Source organism: Stenella coeruleoalba (genome assembly GCF_951394435.1).
Source record: "Stenella coeruleoalba genome assembly, chromosome: 1".
Classification (NCBI taxonomy): Eukaryota; Metazoa; Chordata; class Mammalia; order Artiodactyla; family Delphinidae; genus Stenella; species Stenella coeruleoalba.
In genome coordinates, this window is record NC_137169.1 from 147,466,122 (window position 1) to 147,483,477 (window position 17,356).

Genomic DNA, 17,356 nt, shown 5'->3' on the forward strand with positions numbered 1-17,356 from the left:
GAATGTTTGGGGAACTGGTGAAATTCATTGGAGGAGACTGTCACAGTGCCTGCTATTCAACAAACTCTTGAGTGTGTTAGCGTAAGAGTGTATACGTTTTAACTGGTTCCAAGAAAAATCCCAATAGTCCAGAAATGGCTTTGGAGGAACATGAAGTCCTTAGCCCAGGAGACAACTTGAGGTCCAGAAACGAGCTCCTTTCCTTACGGGGCACAATTCCGCTGTGCCGCCCCACAGTAGTGGACATCGTGTCTGCCTGTGTCTCCCCTCCAACCGCCCCCCCCAGAACTCGGCTGCCCTGTTCTAGGTGACCCAGTAAAAGGTGGTCACCACAGAACCCTCCCTTTGTCCCTGGGGCCTCTGGGTGGTGGGCAGCTCTGTGCCTGGTGAGGTACCCATCTTTTGGGGTCAGGAGCAGAGCTGTAACGGGGGGGTCCTCACCCCAACACCGGCCTTGTTGGGCTGCTCTGATTTAACTCTAGTGACCTTTCCGGATTTCCTGGGACAGTTGTGGTTACGTTTTACTCTGTTGCCCTAGAATAAGGGTTAACAAACTTGCCTTGAAGAGCCAGATGGAAAAAAAAAGAGCCAGATAGGAAATATTTTAGGCTTTGTGGGCCATAGTTCTCACTTGCAACTGCTCAACCGTGCTGTTATAGCTTAAAACCAAACCAAACCAAACCCCCAAACCCCAAACAGCCATAGATAGTGCACATGTAGATGAACGAGCTGTTGCCAGTACCTGAATGAATGAGCAAGGCTGCGTTCCAGTAAACGCTTATTTACAAAAACAGGCAACAGGGCTGCATTTGGCCCCATGGTTTGCTGACCCCTGATCTAAAAGGGCACCAGTCATGTTACGGAAAAACCCTAACAAATTTTTTGCCAGCCCATACATGTCTTAACTTTCGGTTCAGAAAAATGTGATCACTGCACTAACTACATTATTCTAAACTAGGATCCTGTTTTGGGGAAAGTACCGTTAATTATTTCTATCTTTGAACACAGGGGCCGGCATTAGACCTGCCTCTGCCAAGTGGTTTTCTCACCACTTTCTGAGCAGCACAGTTGAGCCTCTTTCCCAAAAGTGGGGTGGCCGCGTTCCACCTTCCTGGTGGCCTGTCAGGGGCAGTTGTTTGCTGATGAAGGACAGTGGCTAAAGGGTGTAGAGAGGTAGTATTTATAGCACTCTGATTTGCTATCTAACCCTCTGCCCATCCCGCCCAGGACAAACGCTTCAGGGATGTGGGATAGTTTCTTTAAATCACACCTTTGTGTGCTTGCTTTTATTTTAACAACAGATATTTAAGATTATTTTTATATAACTTATTTTCTGTTATAAAAGTAGTACATGTTCTTTGTAGAAAATTTTAGGAAATAAAGTAATAAGAATCTATCACCCCACCACCCAGAGAAAACCACTGTTCCTGTTTTGCATGCTCTGTTTCTATCATCCATCTCCCTCCCTCCCTCCCTCCAAAATAAAGGATAATACTGTTTTGTAACCTGCGTTTTTCCTACATGGGAATATATAGTAAACTTTCTTATTTGTCAATAAATACCTTCCACAGTGTCATTTTAGATGGCTGCATAGCAGTCCATCTAATGGGTGTACCACTGTTTATGTAGCCAGTCTTAGACAATGTTGTCATTTCCATTCTTGGGGCTGCATTATCACACATCCACGGTTAAGGAAATGCAGTTTGACAGAATTTGGCTGGATGCTTAGATAACTTTCAGGCAGGATGGCCTGGGAAGGAGACAGGGAAAGGGGACTTTAGTGGTAGACATGCAGGTTTGGGGCATTCCAGAGGTGACTTGCAGCTGTGGGGGATGAATGACCCTAGTGGCCTGTCTCTCACCATAGAAAGTTGACTCACCAGGCCTGGCTGGGGCTGACTGACAGGGGAGGGGGAGGCTATGAGGTGGGATTTGAGGGGGGGACAGAGGCTCTTTATATCTTCCCCTGGGTTCTTCTTCATGTTTTTAGTTGCCTTTGAAAATTGATATGTATTAGGATGTTTCTGAACCTGCTGCCAGACGGACCCGGAAGCCAGACCTCACTATGTAGAAGCCTGGAGTGCCTGAGATATTTGAGTGATGGGCCCTGGGGTGTGCTTTTAAAGGCCGAGGCGAAGGGCACATCTAAAGAAATTCATGGATTTTTGGTTCAGAAATCCAAGTCTTTCCCCTAACACATATACTCTTCTGAGTCCTTGGAGGAAACAGTCGACTGTATTTCCTTTTTCTAAGAGGAAAAGAAAAAAAGAAAAATTTCAAGAATGTAAAGGAACTTTCCAGTGTCCACACAGACTGTTCATGCCCAAAGTAAAAAGATTGTCCTTAGCTGGGAGGGGGCAGAGGGCCACCTGTGAGCCCCTGCCCTGGGGCCTCCCTCTTTCCCGGGAGTACTAAAGTGACAATCTTGAGATTCCTTTGGTGGCTGGATCTGTGGGCCATTGTCTTTAAGCCCATTCATTTCCCATGTTCTTTTTTCAGTTTCTTGAGGGAGTAGTGGGAAAGGAAGGGGCAGGTGGAAGGTTTCCACTTAAGAACAAAGCCAGACTTTTGGGGAGCGAGTAGCAGGGAGAAACTTTTAGGAAAGGATCCCTGTTTAGACTTCCTGCCTGACCTTGGGCTTGGGCCACCTCTGTTCCCTTTTCCCCTCTTCCTCCAGAACAGGGTTCTTAAGGTACGTTTCTAGGACCACCAGCAGCAGCAGGTGGGAATTTGTTAGAAATAGAGGTTTCCAGGCCCCATCTTAGACCTACAGAATCAGAAACCCAGGGCGGCGGTACAGCGGTCTGTGTTTCAGCAAGTCTCCCGAGTGGTTCTGATGTCCACTAAAGCCTGAGAACCCTGCCTCAGACCAGGCTCCTAAGAGACCTTTGATTCCACGTGCAGATTAAAAATGCAAGCAGGTGTGAGTCAGTTCCAGAAATGGCAGGCTTTCTTAAACCTTGGGGGGACCAGCTGAGCTCATTTCTGTCTGCTCTGTGTCAAGCATGGTGCTAGTTGCTGGAGATACAGAGAGGGGACAACAGATGTGGTCTGTGCCCTCCTCTGGCTGACAGCCCAGTGTGGCGGGAAGACGGGTACATAGGCAGGTTTAGAGCATGGTCACTGCTACCTTGGGGAAAGAACAGGGAGCCGTGGGGGACATGGATGGGCTTTAGGGATGGGACATGTTGGGGAGGGCATCCCAGAAGAGGTGCTGTTTGAGTTGAGATCTGGTGAGGAGGAAAGACATGCGTTCCTGTGCAAGGCGGGGGCCAGAGAGGCCAGTTAGGGGCTGCTGCGGTTGCCCAGCTGGGAGCACCCTGGGGGACTAGGGGAAGTGGGAAGGGTTGGAGAGACGTGGGGGGTGGTCGCAGTGCTCAGGACGGGGAGCATGGGGTGGGCGGGGTAAGGGGGGTGAGGTCAGTTCTGGACATGCCGAGCTTGATGCCTGTGGGCCATTGGCTGGTGCGCATGCAGCAGCTGCGGGACGAAGCCCGCTCAGGAAAAGGCTTTTCAGTGAGCTTCACACACACTCCCCAAGACAAAGGGCTTGCTGGGCAGCTTGCTTTTGGGTCCTTACACCAGTCATCCCATGGCTTCCGAGGCAGCTCAGGATGGGAAGAGACAAGAGGAGGGCGTGCTGGCTTTTAGAGGTGTAGACACTCTGGCTCTGCTTGGATGGGAGCTGGTCTGCCTTGTCACACTTTATACTTACGAAGGGGGTTGAACAGTGGCTCAGTAAATTCATGCACTGTCCCTGGCTTATTGTCACCTCATGAGAAGAGACAAGTGACAGATGGTGAGTTCTGGCTGTGAAGGGGGGGCTTGGGGGTGCATATGGGAACCCTCCCCCCAAATAAAATTCCCCCATGTGGGTCCTGGTGGAAAGGTTTATGATGCCTTCATTTGCTTAGTGCTTGTCAGGATTGCCTCTTTTATGTATGTATGTGTGTATGTATTTATTTTTGGCCGTGCCACACGGCTTGCAGGATCTTAGTTCCCCGACCAGGGCTTGAACCTGGGCCACTGCAGTGAAAGTGCTAAGTCCTAACCACTGGACCACCAGGGAATTTCCATATATTTTTAAAAAGAACACAACTCATTGCTGCTGATACATCTTATTGCATCTGGCCAGGTAGGCATCACTTGGTGGTTTTTTTGTTTGTTTGTTTTGGTTTTTTTTTTTTAGTTTTGGAGACTAGATTTGAAGGTCCTCATACCCCAGATAATTTCCAGCTAATGGCGTCTCTGAGTCTGTTTTTCAACATGAATGAAATGGTATCTCAGAAATGTCTTCGGGAAGGTCAGAGAGTGAGGGTTCAGCAGGAAAGTTTCCTCTTGGAGCTCGAGGGCTCATGTCAGGGGACACTGGCTGTGCTTCTTTCTCAGTCTGTGTCCCTGGGGAGTGGTGAGCTGTATTTATTCCAGTTCTTTCTCTCTCTAGACAACAACTTTGTTCACTTCCTTTATAGCACTTTAGCATGTTAGGGCTGGAAAAGGGGCCTGGTGAGCCACCTGAAGCCCCCTCTTGCTATGGAGGGTGACGAGGCGAGCAGCACACGTAGTGTCAGTGGCTGAGCTGTCCAGGCTCCCAGGCTTTGCCGCTGCTCAGCTGCCTCCTCTGCACCTGGTCCTCGTGTGTCGGCCTCAGTGGGCCTCTGGCCGTCTCCGTGGTGTCTGTGCCCGTTATAGATGTGCCTGCGTGCTCCTGCAGCTGTGAGCACCCCGGGGCCAAGGGCAGGTTTATCCCAGAACCTGCACAGACTAACCCAGAGCACTGGGCGGAGACATCAGTGAACAGGTGTTCAAAGAGTTGACCAAATGACTATTTTGGTGCTGGTACCTAGTGGGCACTCCCAAATGTGAGTGCCCGTCCTCCACCCTCACCGCTGTATTCATTGGTGCTCGCTCAGAGGAGACCGGGCGGCGCCCAGGCGTTCTAGGGCAAGTGGGTGAAGAGCCTGAATGCGCCCTCCATCCCTGTATTGCTCCTCCGTGAGGTCCCGAAAACCCATTCAAGGACCAGCAGGGTGAAGCGGGGTGGGTGAGGACTCTAATACTTGTAGATGAAATCGTGGTGAGGATAAGATTTTAAACTTGTGATTAATGTATCTTGGCTTTTGAAAATCAAAAGCCCCCAAAACACATTTTTGATTTTCATTTCCTTAAGGTCCTGATGAAAATGCGTGCTGGTGTAGCTGAGTGCCTGGCGCTCGTGCATTCCTTTTGCGGGGTTTGCCCCACCATTCAGGACAGCTGAATTCTGAGTCACGTTGGGATCCTGGTGCATTAGAAGTAGGGTTTATGAGAGCCAATTTTTGAAAACCAGGAGGTGAACGAAGTTCTGGAAAGGTATTTCCTCTGGCAGTTGTTTGCCTTCCCACCCCTGCTCCTTGAGGGTAGGCACTCCCTTGCAAAAGAATACCTGGTATTGACTAAGGTCACTTTGTACCCAGCAGAGCAGCATGTGGGGAGGTTTGGGGACAGCGTTCCTTGAACATTAGGTAAATAATCCTTAAGGGGGCTGGCACGGGCTGCGGTTTTGAAATGTGCATCCACCTGTGAATCTGCTCACAACGACAGACTGTTTATGAGCAGCATCTGTTAATGTGAGAAGGGGAGGGACTGCCCCATAGTAGCGGGATGGTAGCTTTCCGTGATGTCATTTCCATGTGGATGGAGCCTGCCTTCCCAGGGAGCTGGCTCTAGTTCTCCTCCTCCATGACGGCACTCGCTGTCCCGGGTGAGACGGGAACCCATGGAAAGTTCTCCGGTATGAGGACACAACCGTTCAGGCAGGAAGAAAGGCATAGCTAATTAATTTTTAATGTGTACTTTTTAAAGATGACGTATTTATTTTCCACTTTGAAAGTGGGATATGTGAACTAAAAGAGTTAGGAAGGGCTTCCCTGGTGGTGCAGTGGTTGAGAGTCCGCCTGCCGATGCAGGGGACACGGGTTCGTGCCCCGGTCCGGGAAGATCCCACATGCCGCGGAGCGGCTGGGCCCGTGAGCCATGGCCGCTGAGCCTGCGCGTCCGGAGCCCGTGCTCCGCAACGGGAGAGGCCACAACAGTGAGAGGCCCGCGTACCGCAAAAGAAAAAAAAGAGGAAAATACAGTTAGGAAAATACTGCAGGAGACCATTATTACTCATATGTCTCAAATGCAGGAATTTAATAAAAAACTTGGTCAGTTTATTTAACATTGTTTCCTCTTTTGAATTTTAAAAAAATCATCGTCATAAAGTAGGTATAATCCTGACCCATCACAGAACTATGCTCAGAGCTGACATACTTAGAGACCAGAAAAGTTAGGACTGGAGTCTGGTGGGTTCCAGAGCTGCAACTGCAGAGTGCAGGACCAGAAGTGGGTATTTCACAATGAACTGCAGAGCCAGGGCAGGGGAAACTGGCCAAAAAAATCACTTATCAGCTTTGCTCTAGTGAAACTTTAGTTTGTGGGTATGATAACTTGGATGAGAAATCTAGGCAGAATTAGTTTTAAGCCTGAAAACAAAGTCTGAGTTAAATAGGTCTTATATCCGTTACCAGACAAGGTGAGGTTTTGAAATTATCCAGGTTTGTGGCTTATGGGAGACCGTTGCCTTGGTTATCCGGATTGGATTTAGAGGTGAGCAAGGGGAAAGCCTGTTTCTGGGGACCCCTGGGGCAGTGGGGTATGGTGGATGGTCCACCAGCAGGGGTCTTTCTGAACAGATGGGGCTGGGGCCCTGGCCTCTGCCATTGCATGTCCCTGATGTCTCTTTCAAAAACCTCTTTCCTTAAGAGTGAAATGTGTCTGTGTGTGTCCGGGGCCAGGGGCAGGGGAGCTGTTGAGAGCTGGCAGCAGCTGCATCTGAGCTCTGATGACATGCTGTTTTCCCAGTCCTAGACATTTGGTCTATGGGGCTCACACTTGTTGACTGCCATAAGGTGCAGAAGCCCAGAGTGGAGCCCAGGGTGTGAAACAGCACCAGGTGATGGGCAGGGCTAGCTCCCCCTTCTCTCTCCCGTCTCCTTCAACGGTTTGGTCACCTTCCAAAAACCTCCTTGGCTTTGATTAGGGTACAGGAGGTCCACTTGTGTCTAATCAGTACCCTGTCCCTATGGGGGTGCCTTGGAGTTGGTGGCCCGAGCATCTGGGGAAGCAGTGTGGTGTGGTGGGCACAGAGCAGCGGAGGGCAGGTATCAGACCCCAGGGCCACTGTTCGGGAGCTGAATGACCTCAGCCAGTTAGTTAACCTCTCTGACTTTGGTTTTCTCCTTTGTGAAATGGGGTCAATAACATCCATGTCATTGAGGTTGTTTATAAAGATTAAAAGAAGATGAAGCCCAGTGCCTGGGCGCTGCTTTCCTATGAAGGTGAAGGGTTCTTAGAGGGCAGGTTGTGGTGGGTCATTTTAACTTTCTAGGCTCCTGTGCATTCCTGGGTTTCTCTGGCTATCACTACAGCTCTCCTTTTAAATAAAAGTAGCTGTGTCTCATGCTCAGGAGCAGAGCGGATCTGGGCAGGAGTCTTTGGACTGACTGGGGCTGGTTCCCCATGAAGGGCAGGTGGGAGTGAGCCTGAGGTTTTTGGAAGGCACGAGAGTTCTGGTTCAGATCCTTGTCAGTGCTCTCGCCTGACCTTCCTGTCTGTGCTTCTGTTAATTCGGGCCCTTCTCAAGTCAGCCTCCATGCGTTTGTGAAGAGATTTGTTCCTGCAGGTCTCCTGCCTGCTGTGCCTTCCACACCTGCTCCTCTTATCTTATCTCTGAGACTCCTGGCAGATCCCAGCTCCTCCCTGCCCCCTGGCCAGACTGCTCCCTCCCACTCTGGGTTCTCCTGCTCCTTTCCTTTTTGTTTTTTGTTCAGCCACCTTATTTTACCTTATCTTATCCCTCCCAGCACACAGCTCCAGGTAGGTCTTGAGAAATGCTTGGGAGACACACCCAACCCTGTGCAGCACCCTGTGTACTCTGGCTTTCCACTTCTTTGACCCTGACATAAACACGTTTTATGCTGTGACCCAGGAGAAAGAAGAGAGCGCATGCGCACGCGGAGGGGAACCAGGTTTCAGCTCCAGTCCTGCCCGCAGTGTGTCCTGATGCTTCCCTGTCCGACATCATGTTGGTGTTGTTTTTAAAGCTGGTTAGGATTTTCCAAGTGCATTGCTCTGTGGTCTGGACTGCAGTTTGAAAACACTGGCTTGGGGAAGAGTTGAGTCTGAGGGCGGGGAGGGGCTCTGGTTGTCCCTTGGTGGGTGTCTGTCAGAGGCTTCCTTGGGCAGAACAAGAGTGGCTGGGCAGGGACAGGCAGCCCCTGAGGAGTTGGGCTTGGGGCCCCTGGGTCCCTGCAGGGAACTGCTACCGGAGCAGGTGTTCCTGAAACCATGCACCTCAGACTGGGACTTGAACCCATGTGGCCAGGACTCAAACCCGGTCAAAACCCTGATTGGGACTTGAACCCATGCAGCCGGGACTCGAACCCGGCCAAAACCCACAGTCTTCTAACTGAGATCACACACCTGGTTTCAGGACTTAATGAAGCTCAGGTTCTTTTTTTTAGTTATTGTTGTTGTCATTGTTTACCTATTTTATTTTTTCCCTTTAAATCCTTTTATATACTGAACGATCTCCCTGTTGGTTTTCAGGGGGAAATCTTTTTATTTTTTAATTTTTTATACAGCAGGTTCTTATTAGTCATCGATTTTATGCACATCAGCGTATACATATCAATCCCAATCGCCCAATTCATCACGCACCCACCCCCGCAACTTTCCCCCCTTGGTGTCCATACGTTTGTTCTCTACATCTGTGTCTCAATTTCTGCCTGCAAACCGGTGCATCTGTACGATTCTTCTAGGTTCCACATACATGCGTTAATAAACGATATTTGTTTTTCTCTTTCTGACTTACTTCACTCTGTATGACAGTCTCTGGGTCCATCCACGTCCCTACAAATGCCCCAATTTCATTCCTTTTTATGGCTGAGTAATATTCCATTGTATATATGTACCACAACTTCTTTATCCGTTCATCTGTCGATGGGCATTTAGGTTGCTTCCATGACCTGACTCTTGTAAATAGTGCTGCACTGAACATTGGGGTGCATCTGTCTTTTTGAATTATGGTTTTCTCTGGGTATATGTCCAGTAGTGGGATTGCTGGATCATATGGTAGTTCTATTTTTAGTTTTTTAAGGAACCTCCATACTGTTCTCCATAGTGGCTGTATCAATTTACATTCCCACCAACAGTGCAAGAGGGTTCCCTTTTCTCCACACCCTCTCCAGCATTTGTTGTTTGTAGATTTTCGGATGAAACCCATTCTAACTGGTGTGAAGTGATACCTCATTGTAGTTTTGATTTGCATTTCTCTAATAATTAGTGATGTTGAGCAGCTTTTCATGTGCTTCTTGGCCACCTGTATGTCTTCTTTAGAGAAATGTCTATTTGGGTCTTCTGCCCATTTTTGGATTGGGTTGTTTATTTTTTTAATATTGAGCTGCATGAGCTGTTTATATATTTTGGAGATTAATCCTTTGTCCGTTGATTTGTTTGCAAATATTTTCTCCCATTTTGAGGGTTGTCTTTTCATCTTGTTTATGGTTTCCTTTGCTGTGCAAAAGCTTTTAAGTTTCATTAGGTCCCATTTGTTTATTTTTGCCTTTATTTCAATTACTCTAGGAGGTGGATCAAAAAAGATCTTGCTGTGATTTATGTCAAAGAGTGTTCTTCCTATGTTTTCCTCTAAGAGTTTTATAGTGTCTGGTCTTACATTTAGCTCTATAATCCATTTTGAGTTAATTTTTGTGTATGGTGTTAGGGAGTGTTCTAATTTCATTCTTTTACATGTAGCTGTCCAGTTTTCCCAGCACCACTTATTGAAGAGACTGTCTTTTCTCCATTGTATATCCTTGCCTCCTCTGTCATAGATTAGTTGACCATAGGTGCGTGGGTTTACCTCTGGGCTTTCTATCTTGTTCCATTGATCTATGTTTCTGTTTTTGTGCCAGTACCATATTGTCTTGATTACTGTAGCTTTGTAGTATAGTCTGAAGTCAGGGAGTCTGATTCCTCCAGCTCCATTTTTTTCCCTCAAGACTGCTTTGGCTATTCGGGGTCTTTTGTGTCTCCATACAAATTTTAAGATTTTTTGTTCTAGTTCTGTAAAAAATGCCATTGGTAATTTGATAGGGATTGGATTGAATCTGTAGATTGCTTTTGGTAGTGTAGTCATTTTCACAATATTGATTCTTCCAATCCAAGAACATGGTATATTTCTCCATCTGTTGGTATCATCTTTAATTTCTTTCATCAGTGTCTTACAGTTTTCTGATACAGGTCTTTTGTCTCCCTAGGTAGGTTTATTCCTAGGTATTTTATTCTTTCTGTTGCAGTGATAAATGGGAGTGTTTCCTTAATTTCTCTTTCAGATTTTTCATCATTAGTGTATAGGAATTCAGGAGATTTCTGTGCATTAATTTTGTATCCTGCAACTTTACCAAATTCATTGATTAGCTCTAGTAGTTTTCTGGTGGCATCTTTAGGATTCGTCATGTATAGTATCATGTCATCTGCAAACAGAGACAGTTTTACTTCTTCTTTTCCAATTTGTATTCCTTTTATTTCTTTTTTTTCCTCTGATTGCCAAGGTTAGGACTTCCAAAACCGTGTTGAATAATAGTGGTGAGAGTGGACATCCTTGTCTTGTTCCTGATCTTAGAGGAAATGCTTTCAGTTTTTCACATTTGAGAATGATGTTTGCTGTGGGTTTGTCATATATGGTCTTTATCATGTTGAGGTAGGTTCCCTCTGTGCCCACTTTCTGGAGAGTTTTTGTCATAAATAGGTGTTGAATTTTGTCAAAAGCTTTTTCTGCATCTATTGAGATGATCATATGATTTTTATTCTTCAGTGTGTTAATATGGTGTATCACATTGATTGATCTGCGTATATTGAAGAATCCTTGCATCCCTGGGATAAATCCCACTTGATCATGGTGTATGATCCTTTTAATGTGCTGTTGGATTCTGTTTGACAGTATTTTGTTGAGGATTTTTGCATCTATATTCATCAGTGATATTGGTCTGTAATTTTCTTTTATTGTAGTATCTTTGTCTGGTTTCGGTATCAGGGTGATGGTGGCCTCATAGAATGAGTTTGAGAGTGTTCCTTCCTCCACAATTTTTTGGAGGAGTTTGAGAAGGATAGGTGTTAGCTCTTCTCTAAATGTTTGATAGAATTCACCTGTGAAGCCATCTGGTCCTGGACTTTTTTTTTTGGAAGATTTTTAATCACAGTTTCAATTTCATTACTTGTGATTGGTCTGTTCATATTTTCTATTTCTTCCTGGTTCAGTCTTGGAAGGTTATACCTTTCTAAGAATTTGTCCATTTTATTGGCATAGAGTTGCTTGTAGTAGTCTCTTAGGATGCTTTGTATTTCTGCGGTGTCTGTTGTAACTTCTCCTTTTTCATTTCTAATTTTATTGATTTGAGTCCTCTCCCTCTTTTTCTTGATGAGTCTGGCTAATGGTTTATCAATTTTGTTTATCTTCTCAAAGAACCAGCTTTTAGTTTTATTGATCTTTGCTATTGTTTTCTTTGTTTCTGTTTCATTTATTTCTTCTGTGATCGTTATGATTTCTTTCCTTCTGCTAACTTTGGGTTTTGTTTGTTCTTTCTCTAGTTCCTTTAGGTGTAAGGTTAGATTATTTATTTGAGATTTTGCATGTTTCTTGAGCTAGGCTTGTATAGCCATAAACTTCCCTCTTAGAACTGCTTTTGCTGCATCCCATACGTTTTGGATTGTTGTGTTTTCATTGTCATTTGTCTCTAGGTATTTTTTGATTTCCTCTTTGATTTCTTCAGTGATCTCTTGGTTATTTAGTAACGTAGTGTTTAGCCTCCATGTGTTTGTGTTTTTTATGTTTTTCCCCCTGTAATTCATTTCTAATCTCATAGCATTGTGGTCGGAAAAGATGCTTGATATGATTTAAATTTTCTTAAATTTACTGAGGCTTGATTTGTGATGCAGGATGTGATCTATCCTGGAGCATGTTCCATGCACACTTGAGAAGAAAGTGTAATCTGTTTTTGGATGGAAAGTCCTATAAATATCAATTAAATCTATCTGGTCTATTGTGTCATTTAAAGCTTCTGTTTCCTTATTTATTTTCATTTTGGATGATCTGTCCATTGGTGTAAGTGAGGTGTTAAAGTCCCCCACTATTATTGTGTTACTGTCAATTTCCTTTTTTATAGCTGTTAGCAGTTGCCTTATGTATTGAGGTCTCCTATGTTGGGTGCATATATATTTATAATTGTTATATCTTCTTCTTGGATTGATCCCTTGATCATTATGTAGTGTTCTTCCTTGTCTCTTGTAACATTCTTTATTTTAAAGTGTATGTTACCTGATATGAGTATTGCTACTCCAGCTTTCTTTTGATTTCCATTTGCATGGAATATCTTTTTCCATCCCCTCACTTTCAGTCTGTATGTGTCCCTAGGTCTGAAGTGGGTCTCTTGTTGACAGCATATATATGGGTCTTGTTTTTGTATCCATTCAGCAAGCCTGTGTCTTTTGGTTGGAGCATTTAATCCATTCACGTTTAAGGTAATTATCAATATGTATGTTCCTATTCCCATTTTCTTAATTGTTTTGGGTTTGTTTTTGTAGGTCCTTTTCTTCTCTTGTGTTTCCCACTTAGAGAAGTGCCTTTAGCATTTGTTGTAGAGCTGGTTTGGTGGTGCTGAATTCTCTTAGCTTTTGCTTGTCTGTAAAGCTTTTGATTTCTCTGTCAAATCTGAATGAGATCCTTGCGTGGTAGAGTAATCTTGGTTGTAGGTTCTTCCCTTTCATCACTTTAAGTATATCATGGCACTCCCTTCTGGCTTGTAGAATTTCTGCTGAGCAATCAGCTGTTAACGTTATGAGAGTTCCCTTGTAAGTTATTTGTCGTTTTTCCCTTGCTGCTTTCAATAATTTTTCTTTGTCTTTAATTTTTTGCCAATTTGATTACTGTGTGTCTTGGTGTGTTTCTCCTTGGGTTTATCCTGTATGGGAGTTGCTGCGCTTCCTGGACTTGGGTGGCTATTTCCTTTGCCATGTTAGGGAAGTTTTCGACTATAATCTCTTGAAATCTTTTCTCTGGTCCTTTCTCTCTCTCTTCTCCTTCTGGGATGCGTATAATGCTAATGTTGTTGCATTTAATGTTTTCCCAGAGGCCTTTTAGGCCGTCCTCATTTCTTTTCATTCTTTTTTCTCTATTCTGTTCTGCAGCAGTGAATTCTGCCATTCTGTCTTCCAAGTCACTTATCCGTTCTTCTGCCTCAGTTATTCTGCTATTGATTCCTTCTAGTGTAGTTTTCATTTCAGTTATTGTATTGTTCATCTCTGTTTGTTTGTTCTTTAATTCTTCTAGGTCTTTGTTAAACATTTCTTGCATCTTCTCGATCTTTGCCTCCATTCTTTTTCCGAGGTCCTGTATCATCTTCATTATCATTATTCTGAATTCTTTTTCTGGAAGGTTGCCTATCTCTACTTCATTTAGTTGTTTTTCTGGGGTTTTATCTTGTTCCTTCATCTGGTACATAGCCCTCTGCCTTTTCATCTTGTCTTTCTGTGAATGTGGTTTTTGTTCCACAGGCTGCAGGATTGTCGTTCTTCTTGCTTCTGCTGTCTGCCCTCTGGTGGATGAGGCTATCTAAGAGGCTTGTGCAAGTTTCCTGATGGGAGGGACTGGTGGTGGGTAGAGCTGACTGTTGCTCTGCTGGGCAGAGCTCAGTAAAACTTTAATCCACTTGACTGCTGATGGGTGGGGCTGGGTTCCCTTCCTGTTGGTTGTTTGACCTGAGGCAACCCAACACTGGAGCCTACCTGGGCTCTTTGGTGGGGCTAATGGCAGACTGTGGGCGGGCTCATGCCAAGGAGTACTTCCCAGAACTTCTGCTGCCAGTGTTCTTGTCCCCACGGTGAGCCACAGCCACCCCCTGCCTCTGCAGGAGACCTTCCAACACTAGCAGGTAGGCCTGGTTCAGTCTCCCCTGGGGTCCCTGGTCCTTCCCCTGGGTCCCTATGTGCACATCAGTTTGTGTGTGCCCTCCAAGAGTGGAGACTTTGTTTCCCCCAGTCCTGCATCAAATCCCACTAGGCTTCAAAGTCTGATTCTCTAGGAATTCCCCCTCCCGTTGCCGCACCCCCACGTTGGGAAGCCTGACGTGGGGCTCAGACCCTTCCCTCCAGTGGGTGTACTTCTGTGGTATAAGTGTTCTCCAGTCTGTGAGTCACCCACCCTCAGTTATGGGATTTGATTTTGCTGTGATTGCGCCCCTCCTACCATCTCATTGTGGCTTCTCCTTTGTCTTTGGATGTGGGGTATCTTTTTTGGTGAGTTCCCGTGTCTTCCTGTCGATGACTGTCCAGCAGCTAGTTGTGATTCTGGTGTTCTCACAGGAGGGAGTGAGAGCACGTCCTTCTACTCTGTCATCTTGATTCAGGCTCTGAAGCTCAGGTTCTTGATGTCTCATCGCAGGAAGAATTCAGTGAGAGACAGTGGATTTATTTAGAGAGAAACACACTCCACAGACAGAGTGTTGGCCATCTCGGAAGGTGAGAAAGGCACCAGGGTATGGGGTTGTCGGTTTTTATAGGGGTGGGTAATTTCGTAGGCTAATGAGTGGGAGGGGTATTCCAGCTATTTCAGGAAGGGGCGGGGATTTCCAGGAATTGGGCCACGGCCCACTTTTTGATCCTTATGGTTGGTCTTGGAACCGTCGTGGCGCCTGTGGATGTGTCATTTAGCCTGCTGATGCGTTACAGTGAGCGTATACTGAGGCTCAAGGTCTAGTGGAAGTTGACTTCTCCGCCATCTTGGACCCATTTGGTTCTAATCAGTTTATGTCATGTCCTTGGGCTATGTCATTCTTTCAGAGGTTGTGCCTTGCTCCCTTCCCTCCTGTTTCATTCCTTCCCTAGCCTACGGTTTTGGTCCAGAGGGAAGAGCCCTGGACTAAATCGGGACACCCAGATTCAAGTCCTGGTTCTAACACTTGGTGGCTGAGAGACTTTGGGCAAATCCCTTTACTTGTCTGTGCCACGAGGTGGCTGTGAGGCCCAGGTGAGGAAACGTGGTCCAGGCGCACAGCCCTGACTCCACGGACTCTCTCTTCCTGCTCGGCGCCCTGCCGTGTGGGGAGTCACTCCGTTTACCTTGAACCCTGGGCCCTTCCTCTCTTTTCTCTCAGTCAACCTGGATCAGAAGGGGAGGTCATTGGAAAAACCAAACAGCCATAGTTTGGGGTAGAGGTGGCCCGTGTGAGTGCGACGCTGTGTGAGGCGTGGAGCCCCGACCCTGACTTGGCCCACTCTCTTCCAGCCCTGAAGGATGGCTTCCATGTTGGGGGACACCATCATGGTGGTCAAAGGCCTTGCCAAGTTGACCCAGGCGGCCGTGGAGACCCACCTGCAGCACCCGGGCCTCAGCAGGGAGCTCATTATGGCGGCCGGGGCCCTGCAGTCCACGGCCGCAGAGCAGATCGGCATGGTCTTGGGGCAGGTGCAGGTAAGGAGGCCAGTTGGCAGTGGGCGGGGTGCCAGTGGGAGGGGGCCTTGACGTTTCACCATCCAAGGGGACAGTTTTAAGCAAAAACGAGTGCTGGAGCTGTGGTTGTCAACACGGCCTGCTGTAGCGGAGCGCCATCCACCATGGCATCACCTGCATGGTCCCCACCCCTGTTCCTGACAGTCTGAGGGCATGGGGAGGGGGCGTGTGTGTGTGCGCGTGCGCATGTGCACGCATGTGTGCGCCTGGGCATGTGTATGTTGGAAGCTGTGCTGCAAGGGTGCCCTGCTGCCGCACTCCTCCCATTTCTGCTCTGACCTTCTGGACAAGGACACGCACGCTTCTCCAGGCTGTGGGACATCCCAGCCCGCCGGCCTCTGGTCACTCTCAGAGTTAGGATTCCCAGCTCTCCCCTCATGCTCTCTAAGGGTTCAGTGGTGGTACTGTGTCTCTCTCTCTACACAGATACCTTCAGCTTGCAGAGGTGTTCACACCTGTGACCTCTTATAAGCCTCACAGCTGTCCTGGGAGGGGTGCAGACCCAAATGCTTCCCCCTCTCTCAGATGGGGAAACTGAGACTAAGCAGTTCGATGTGATTACTGATTGACAGCACCGGCATCCTGTGTCCTCTTCCCAGTCTCAGACTCCCCGCCCGCCCTCTCTCTGCTGAGGCTGGGCTGAGCCCTGGCAGCCTCATTTGGTGCCTTCGCTGGTGAGGAGCCATCGCCTTCCTGTTGGGTGTTTGCCTTGGAGCACCCAGGAAGTGAGGTTGCCCAGCACCCTTGGGCCGCCCAGGAGAGGAGCATGCTAGACGTGGGCAGGCCTCCCTGAAGGGTGAGAGGGAGCCCGGGCTCCCCGCTCACCCCTCTGCTCCCCTCGGACGGGCCTGGCCCTGGTCCTTGGAAGAGGCAGGGCCATCCCCTGGGACGGCCCCTCGGAGGTAGGAGGGAGTGGCGGTCCCCCACCGCGTAGGAGGCGCCGAGCAGGGCGATGGTCTCCAGTGCACTCCCGTTCTCTCCCTGCACACTCAGATGTGGGTTCCTCCCCTGTCTGTGAGGGGGCGGAGGCGCAGGTACTCCAGAAACCTCTCTCCCTCTAGCTCCTCAAGGGATTTGTTCACTTATTCATTCGGCAGACACTTACTGAGTCTGGTCCCGTTGAGACACTGAGGCCCCTTGGCTGCCACATAAACAGCTTATGGTCACGCAGGGCCGGTGGCCAGCGCTGGAGTAGCGGGGCAGAAGGAGCGGTGAGCCCGCGGCCGGTGTGGGAGCTACAGGAGTTACGTGGCTATCGGACCCTGTCCCAGACTCCCTCACTCCAGGGCTTCCCTGGCCATCTGACAGGTGCCCCTTGATTCCAAATAGAATTCATTTCTGCTCCGAGGAAGGTGCTGTCAGGCGGCCTCGGGGCGGCCCGCGGGGCAGGCCCTGGCTCGGGATACCTGCTCTGCTGTTGGCCGCCTGGTGGGTCTTTACCAGATTATTTTAGCTCTCTTGGCCTCTGTTTGCCACTTACGAAATGAAAGTAACAGCCTGTCTCTTTCCTTCCTCTGGAGGGCAAGTCTTATCTGCTTAGATCCCACAGTGTCTTATAAAGCTGAGAGTGAGAAGGCTTTGGGGTCTACTGCTGTTTCTGCAGAACCTACAGGCCACACTCCGTGCACTGAGTCCATTTCAGTGGAATCAGGGAATCCAGGTCCCCGACCTTCCTTCAGGAGTCAGTGCTGTTCTAATTATAGCCTTCTTGGCCCTGTTCCCCTGGCCCCGTCTGTGCTGCACGTAACTCTGTGACTGTGGGGGGAGCCC

General features: G+C 47.7%; 1 protein-coding gene across 5 annotated transcripts in view; it reads left to right on the forward strand.

Annotated features, from left to right (window-relative positions):
• Window positions 1–17,356, forward strand: part of COQ8A (coenzyme Q8A) — a 49,424-nt gene that overhangs the window by 11,916 nt on the left and 20,152 nt on the right. For 2 of the 5 annotated variants that reach the window (XM_079942715.1, XM_079942718.1), the window contains exon 2: window positions 15,362–15,547. The exons of 1 other annotated variant lie outside the window; for it this stretch is intronic. In XM_079942715.1, coding sequence (XP_079798841.1) covers window positions 15,371–15,547 — 177 coding nt within the window. In that variant the 5' untranslated portion in view covers window positions 15,362–15,370. Of the gene's footprint in view, window positions 1–5,337; window positions 5,353–6,602; window positions 6,631–15,361; window positions 15,548–17,356 lie in introns of those variants that run through there. 2 more of the 5 variants (XM_079942716.1, XM_079942717.1) reach the window with 2 other exon arrangements.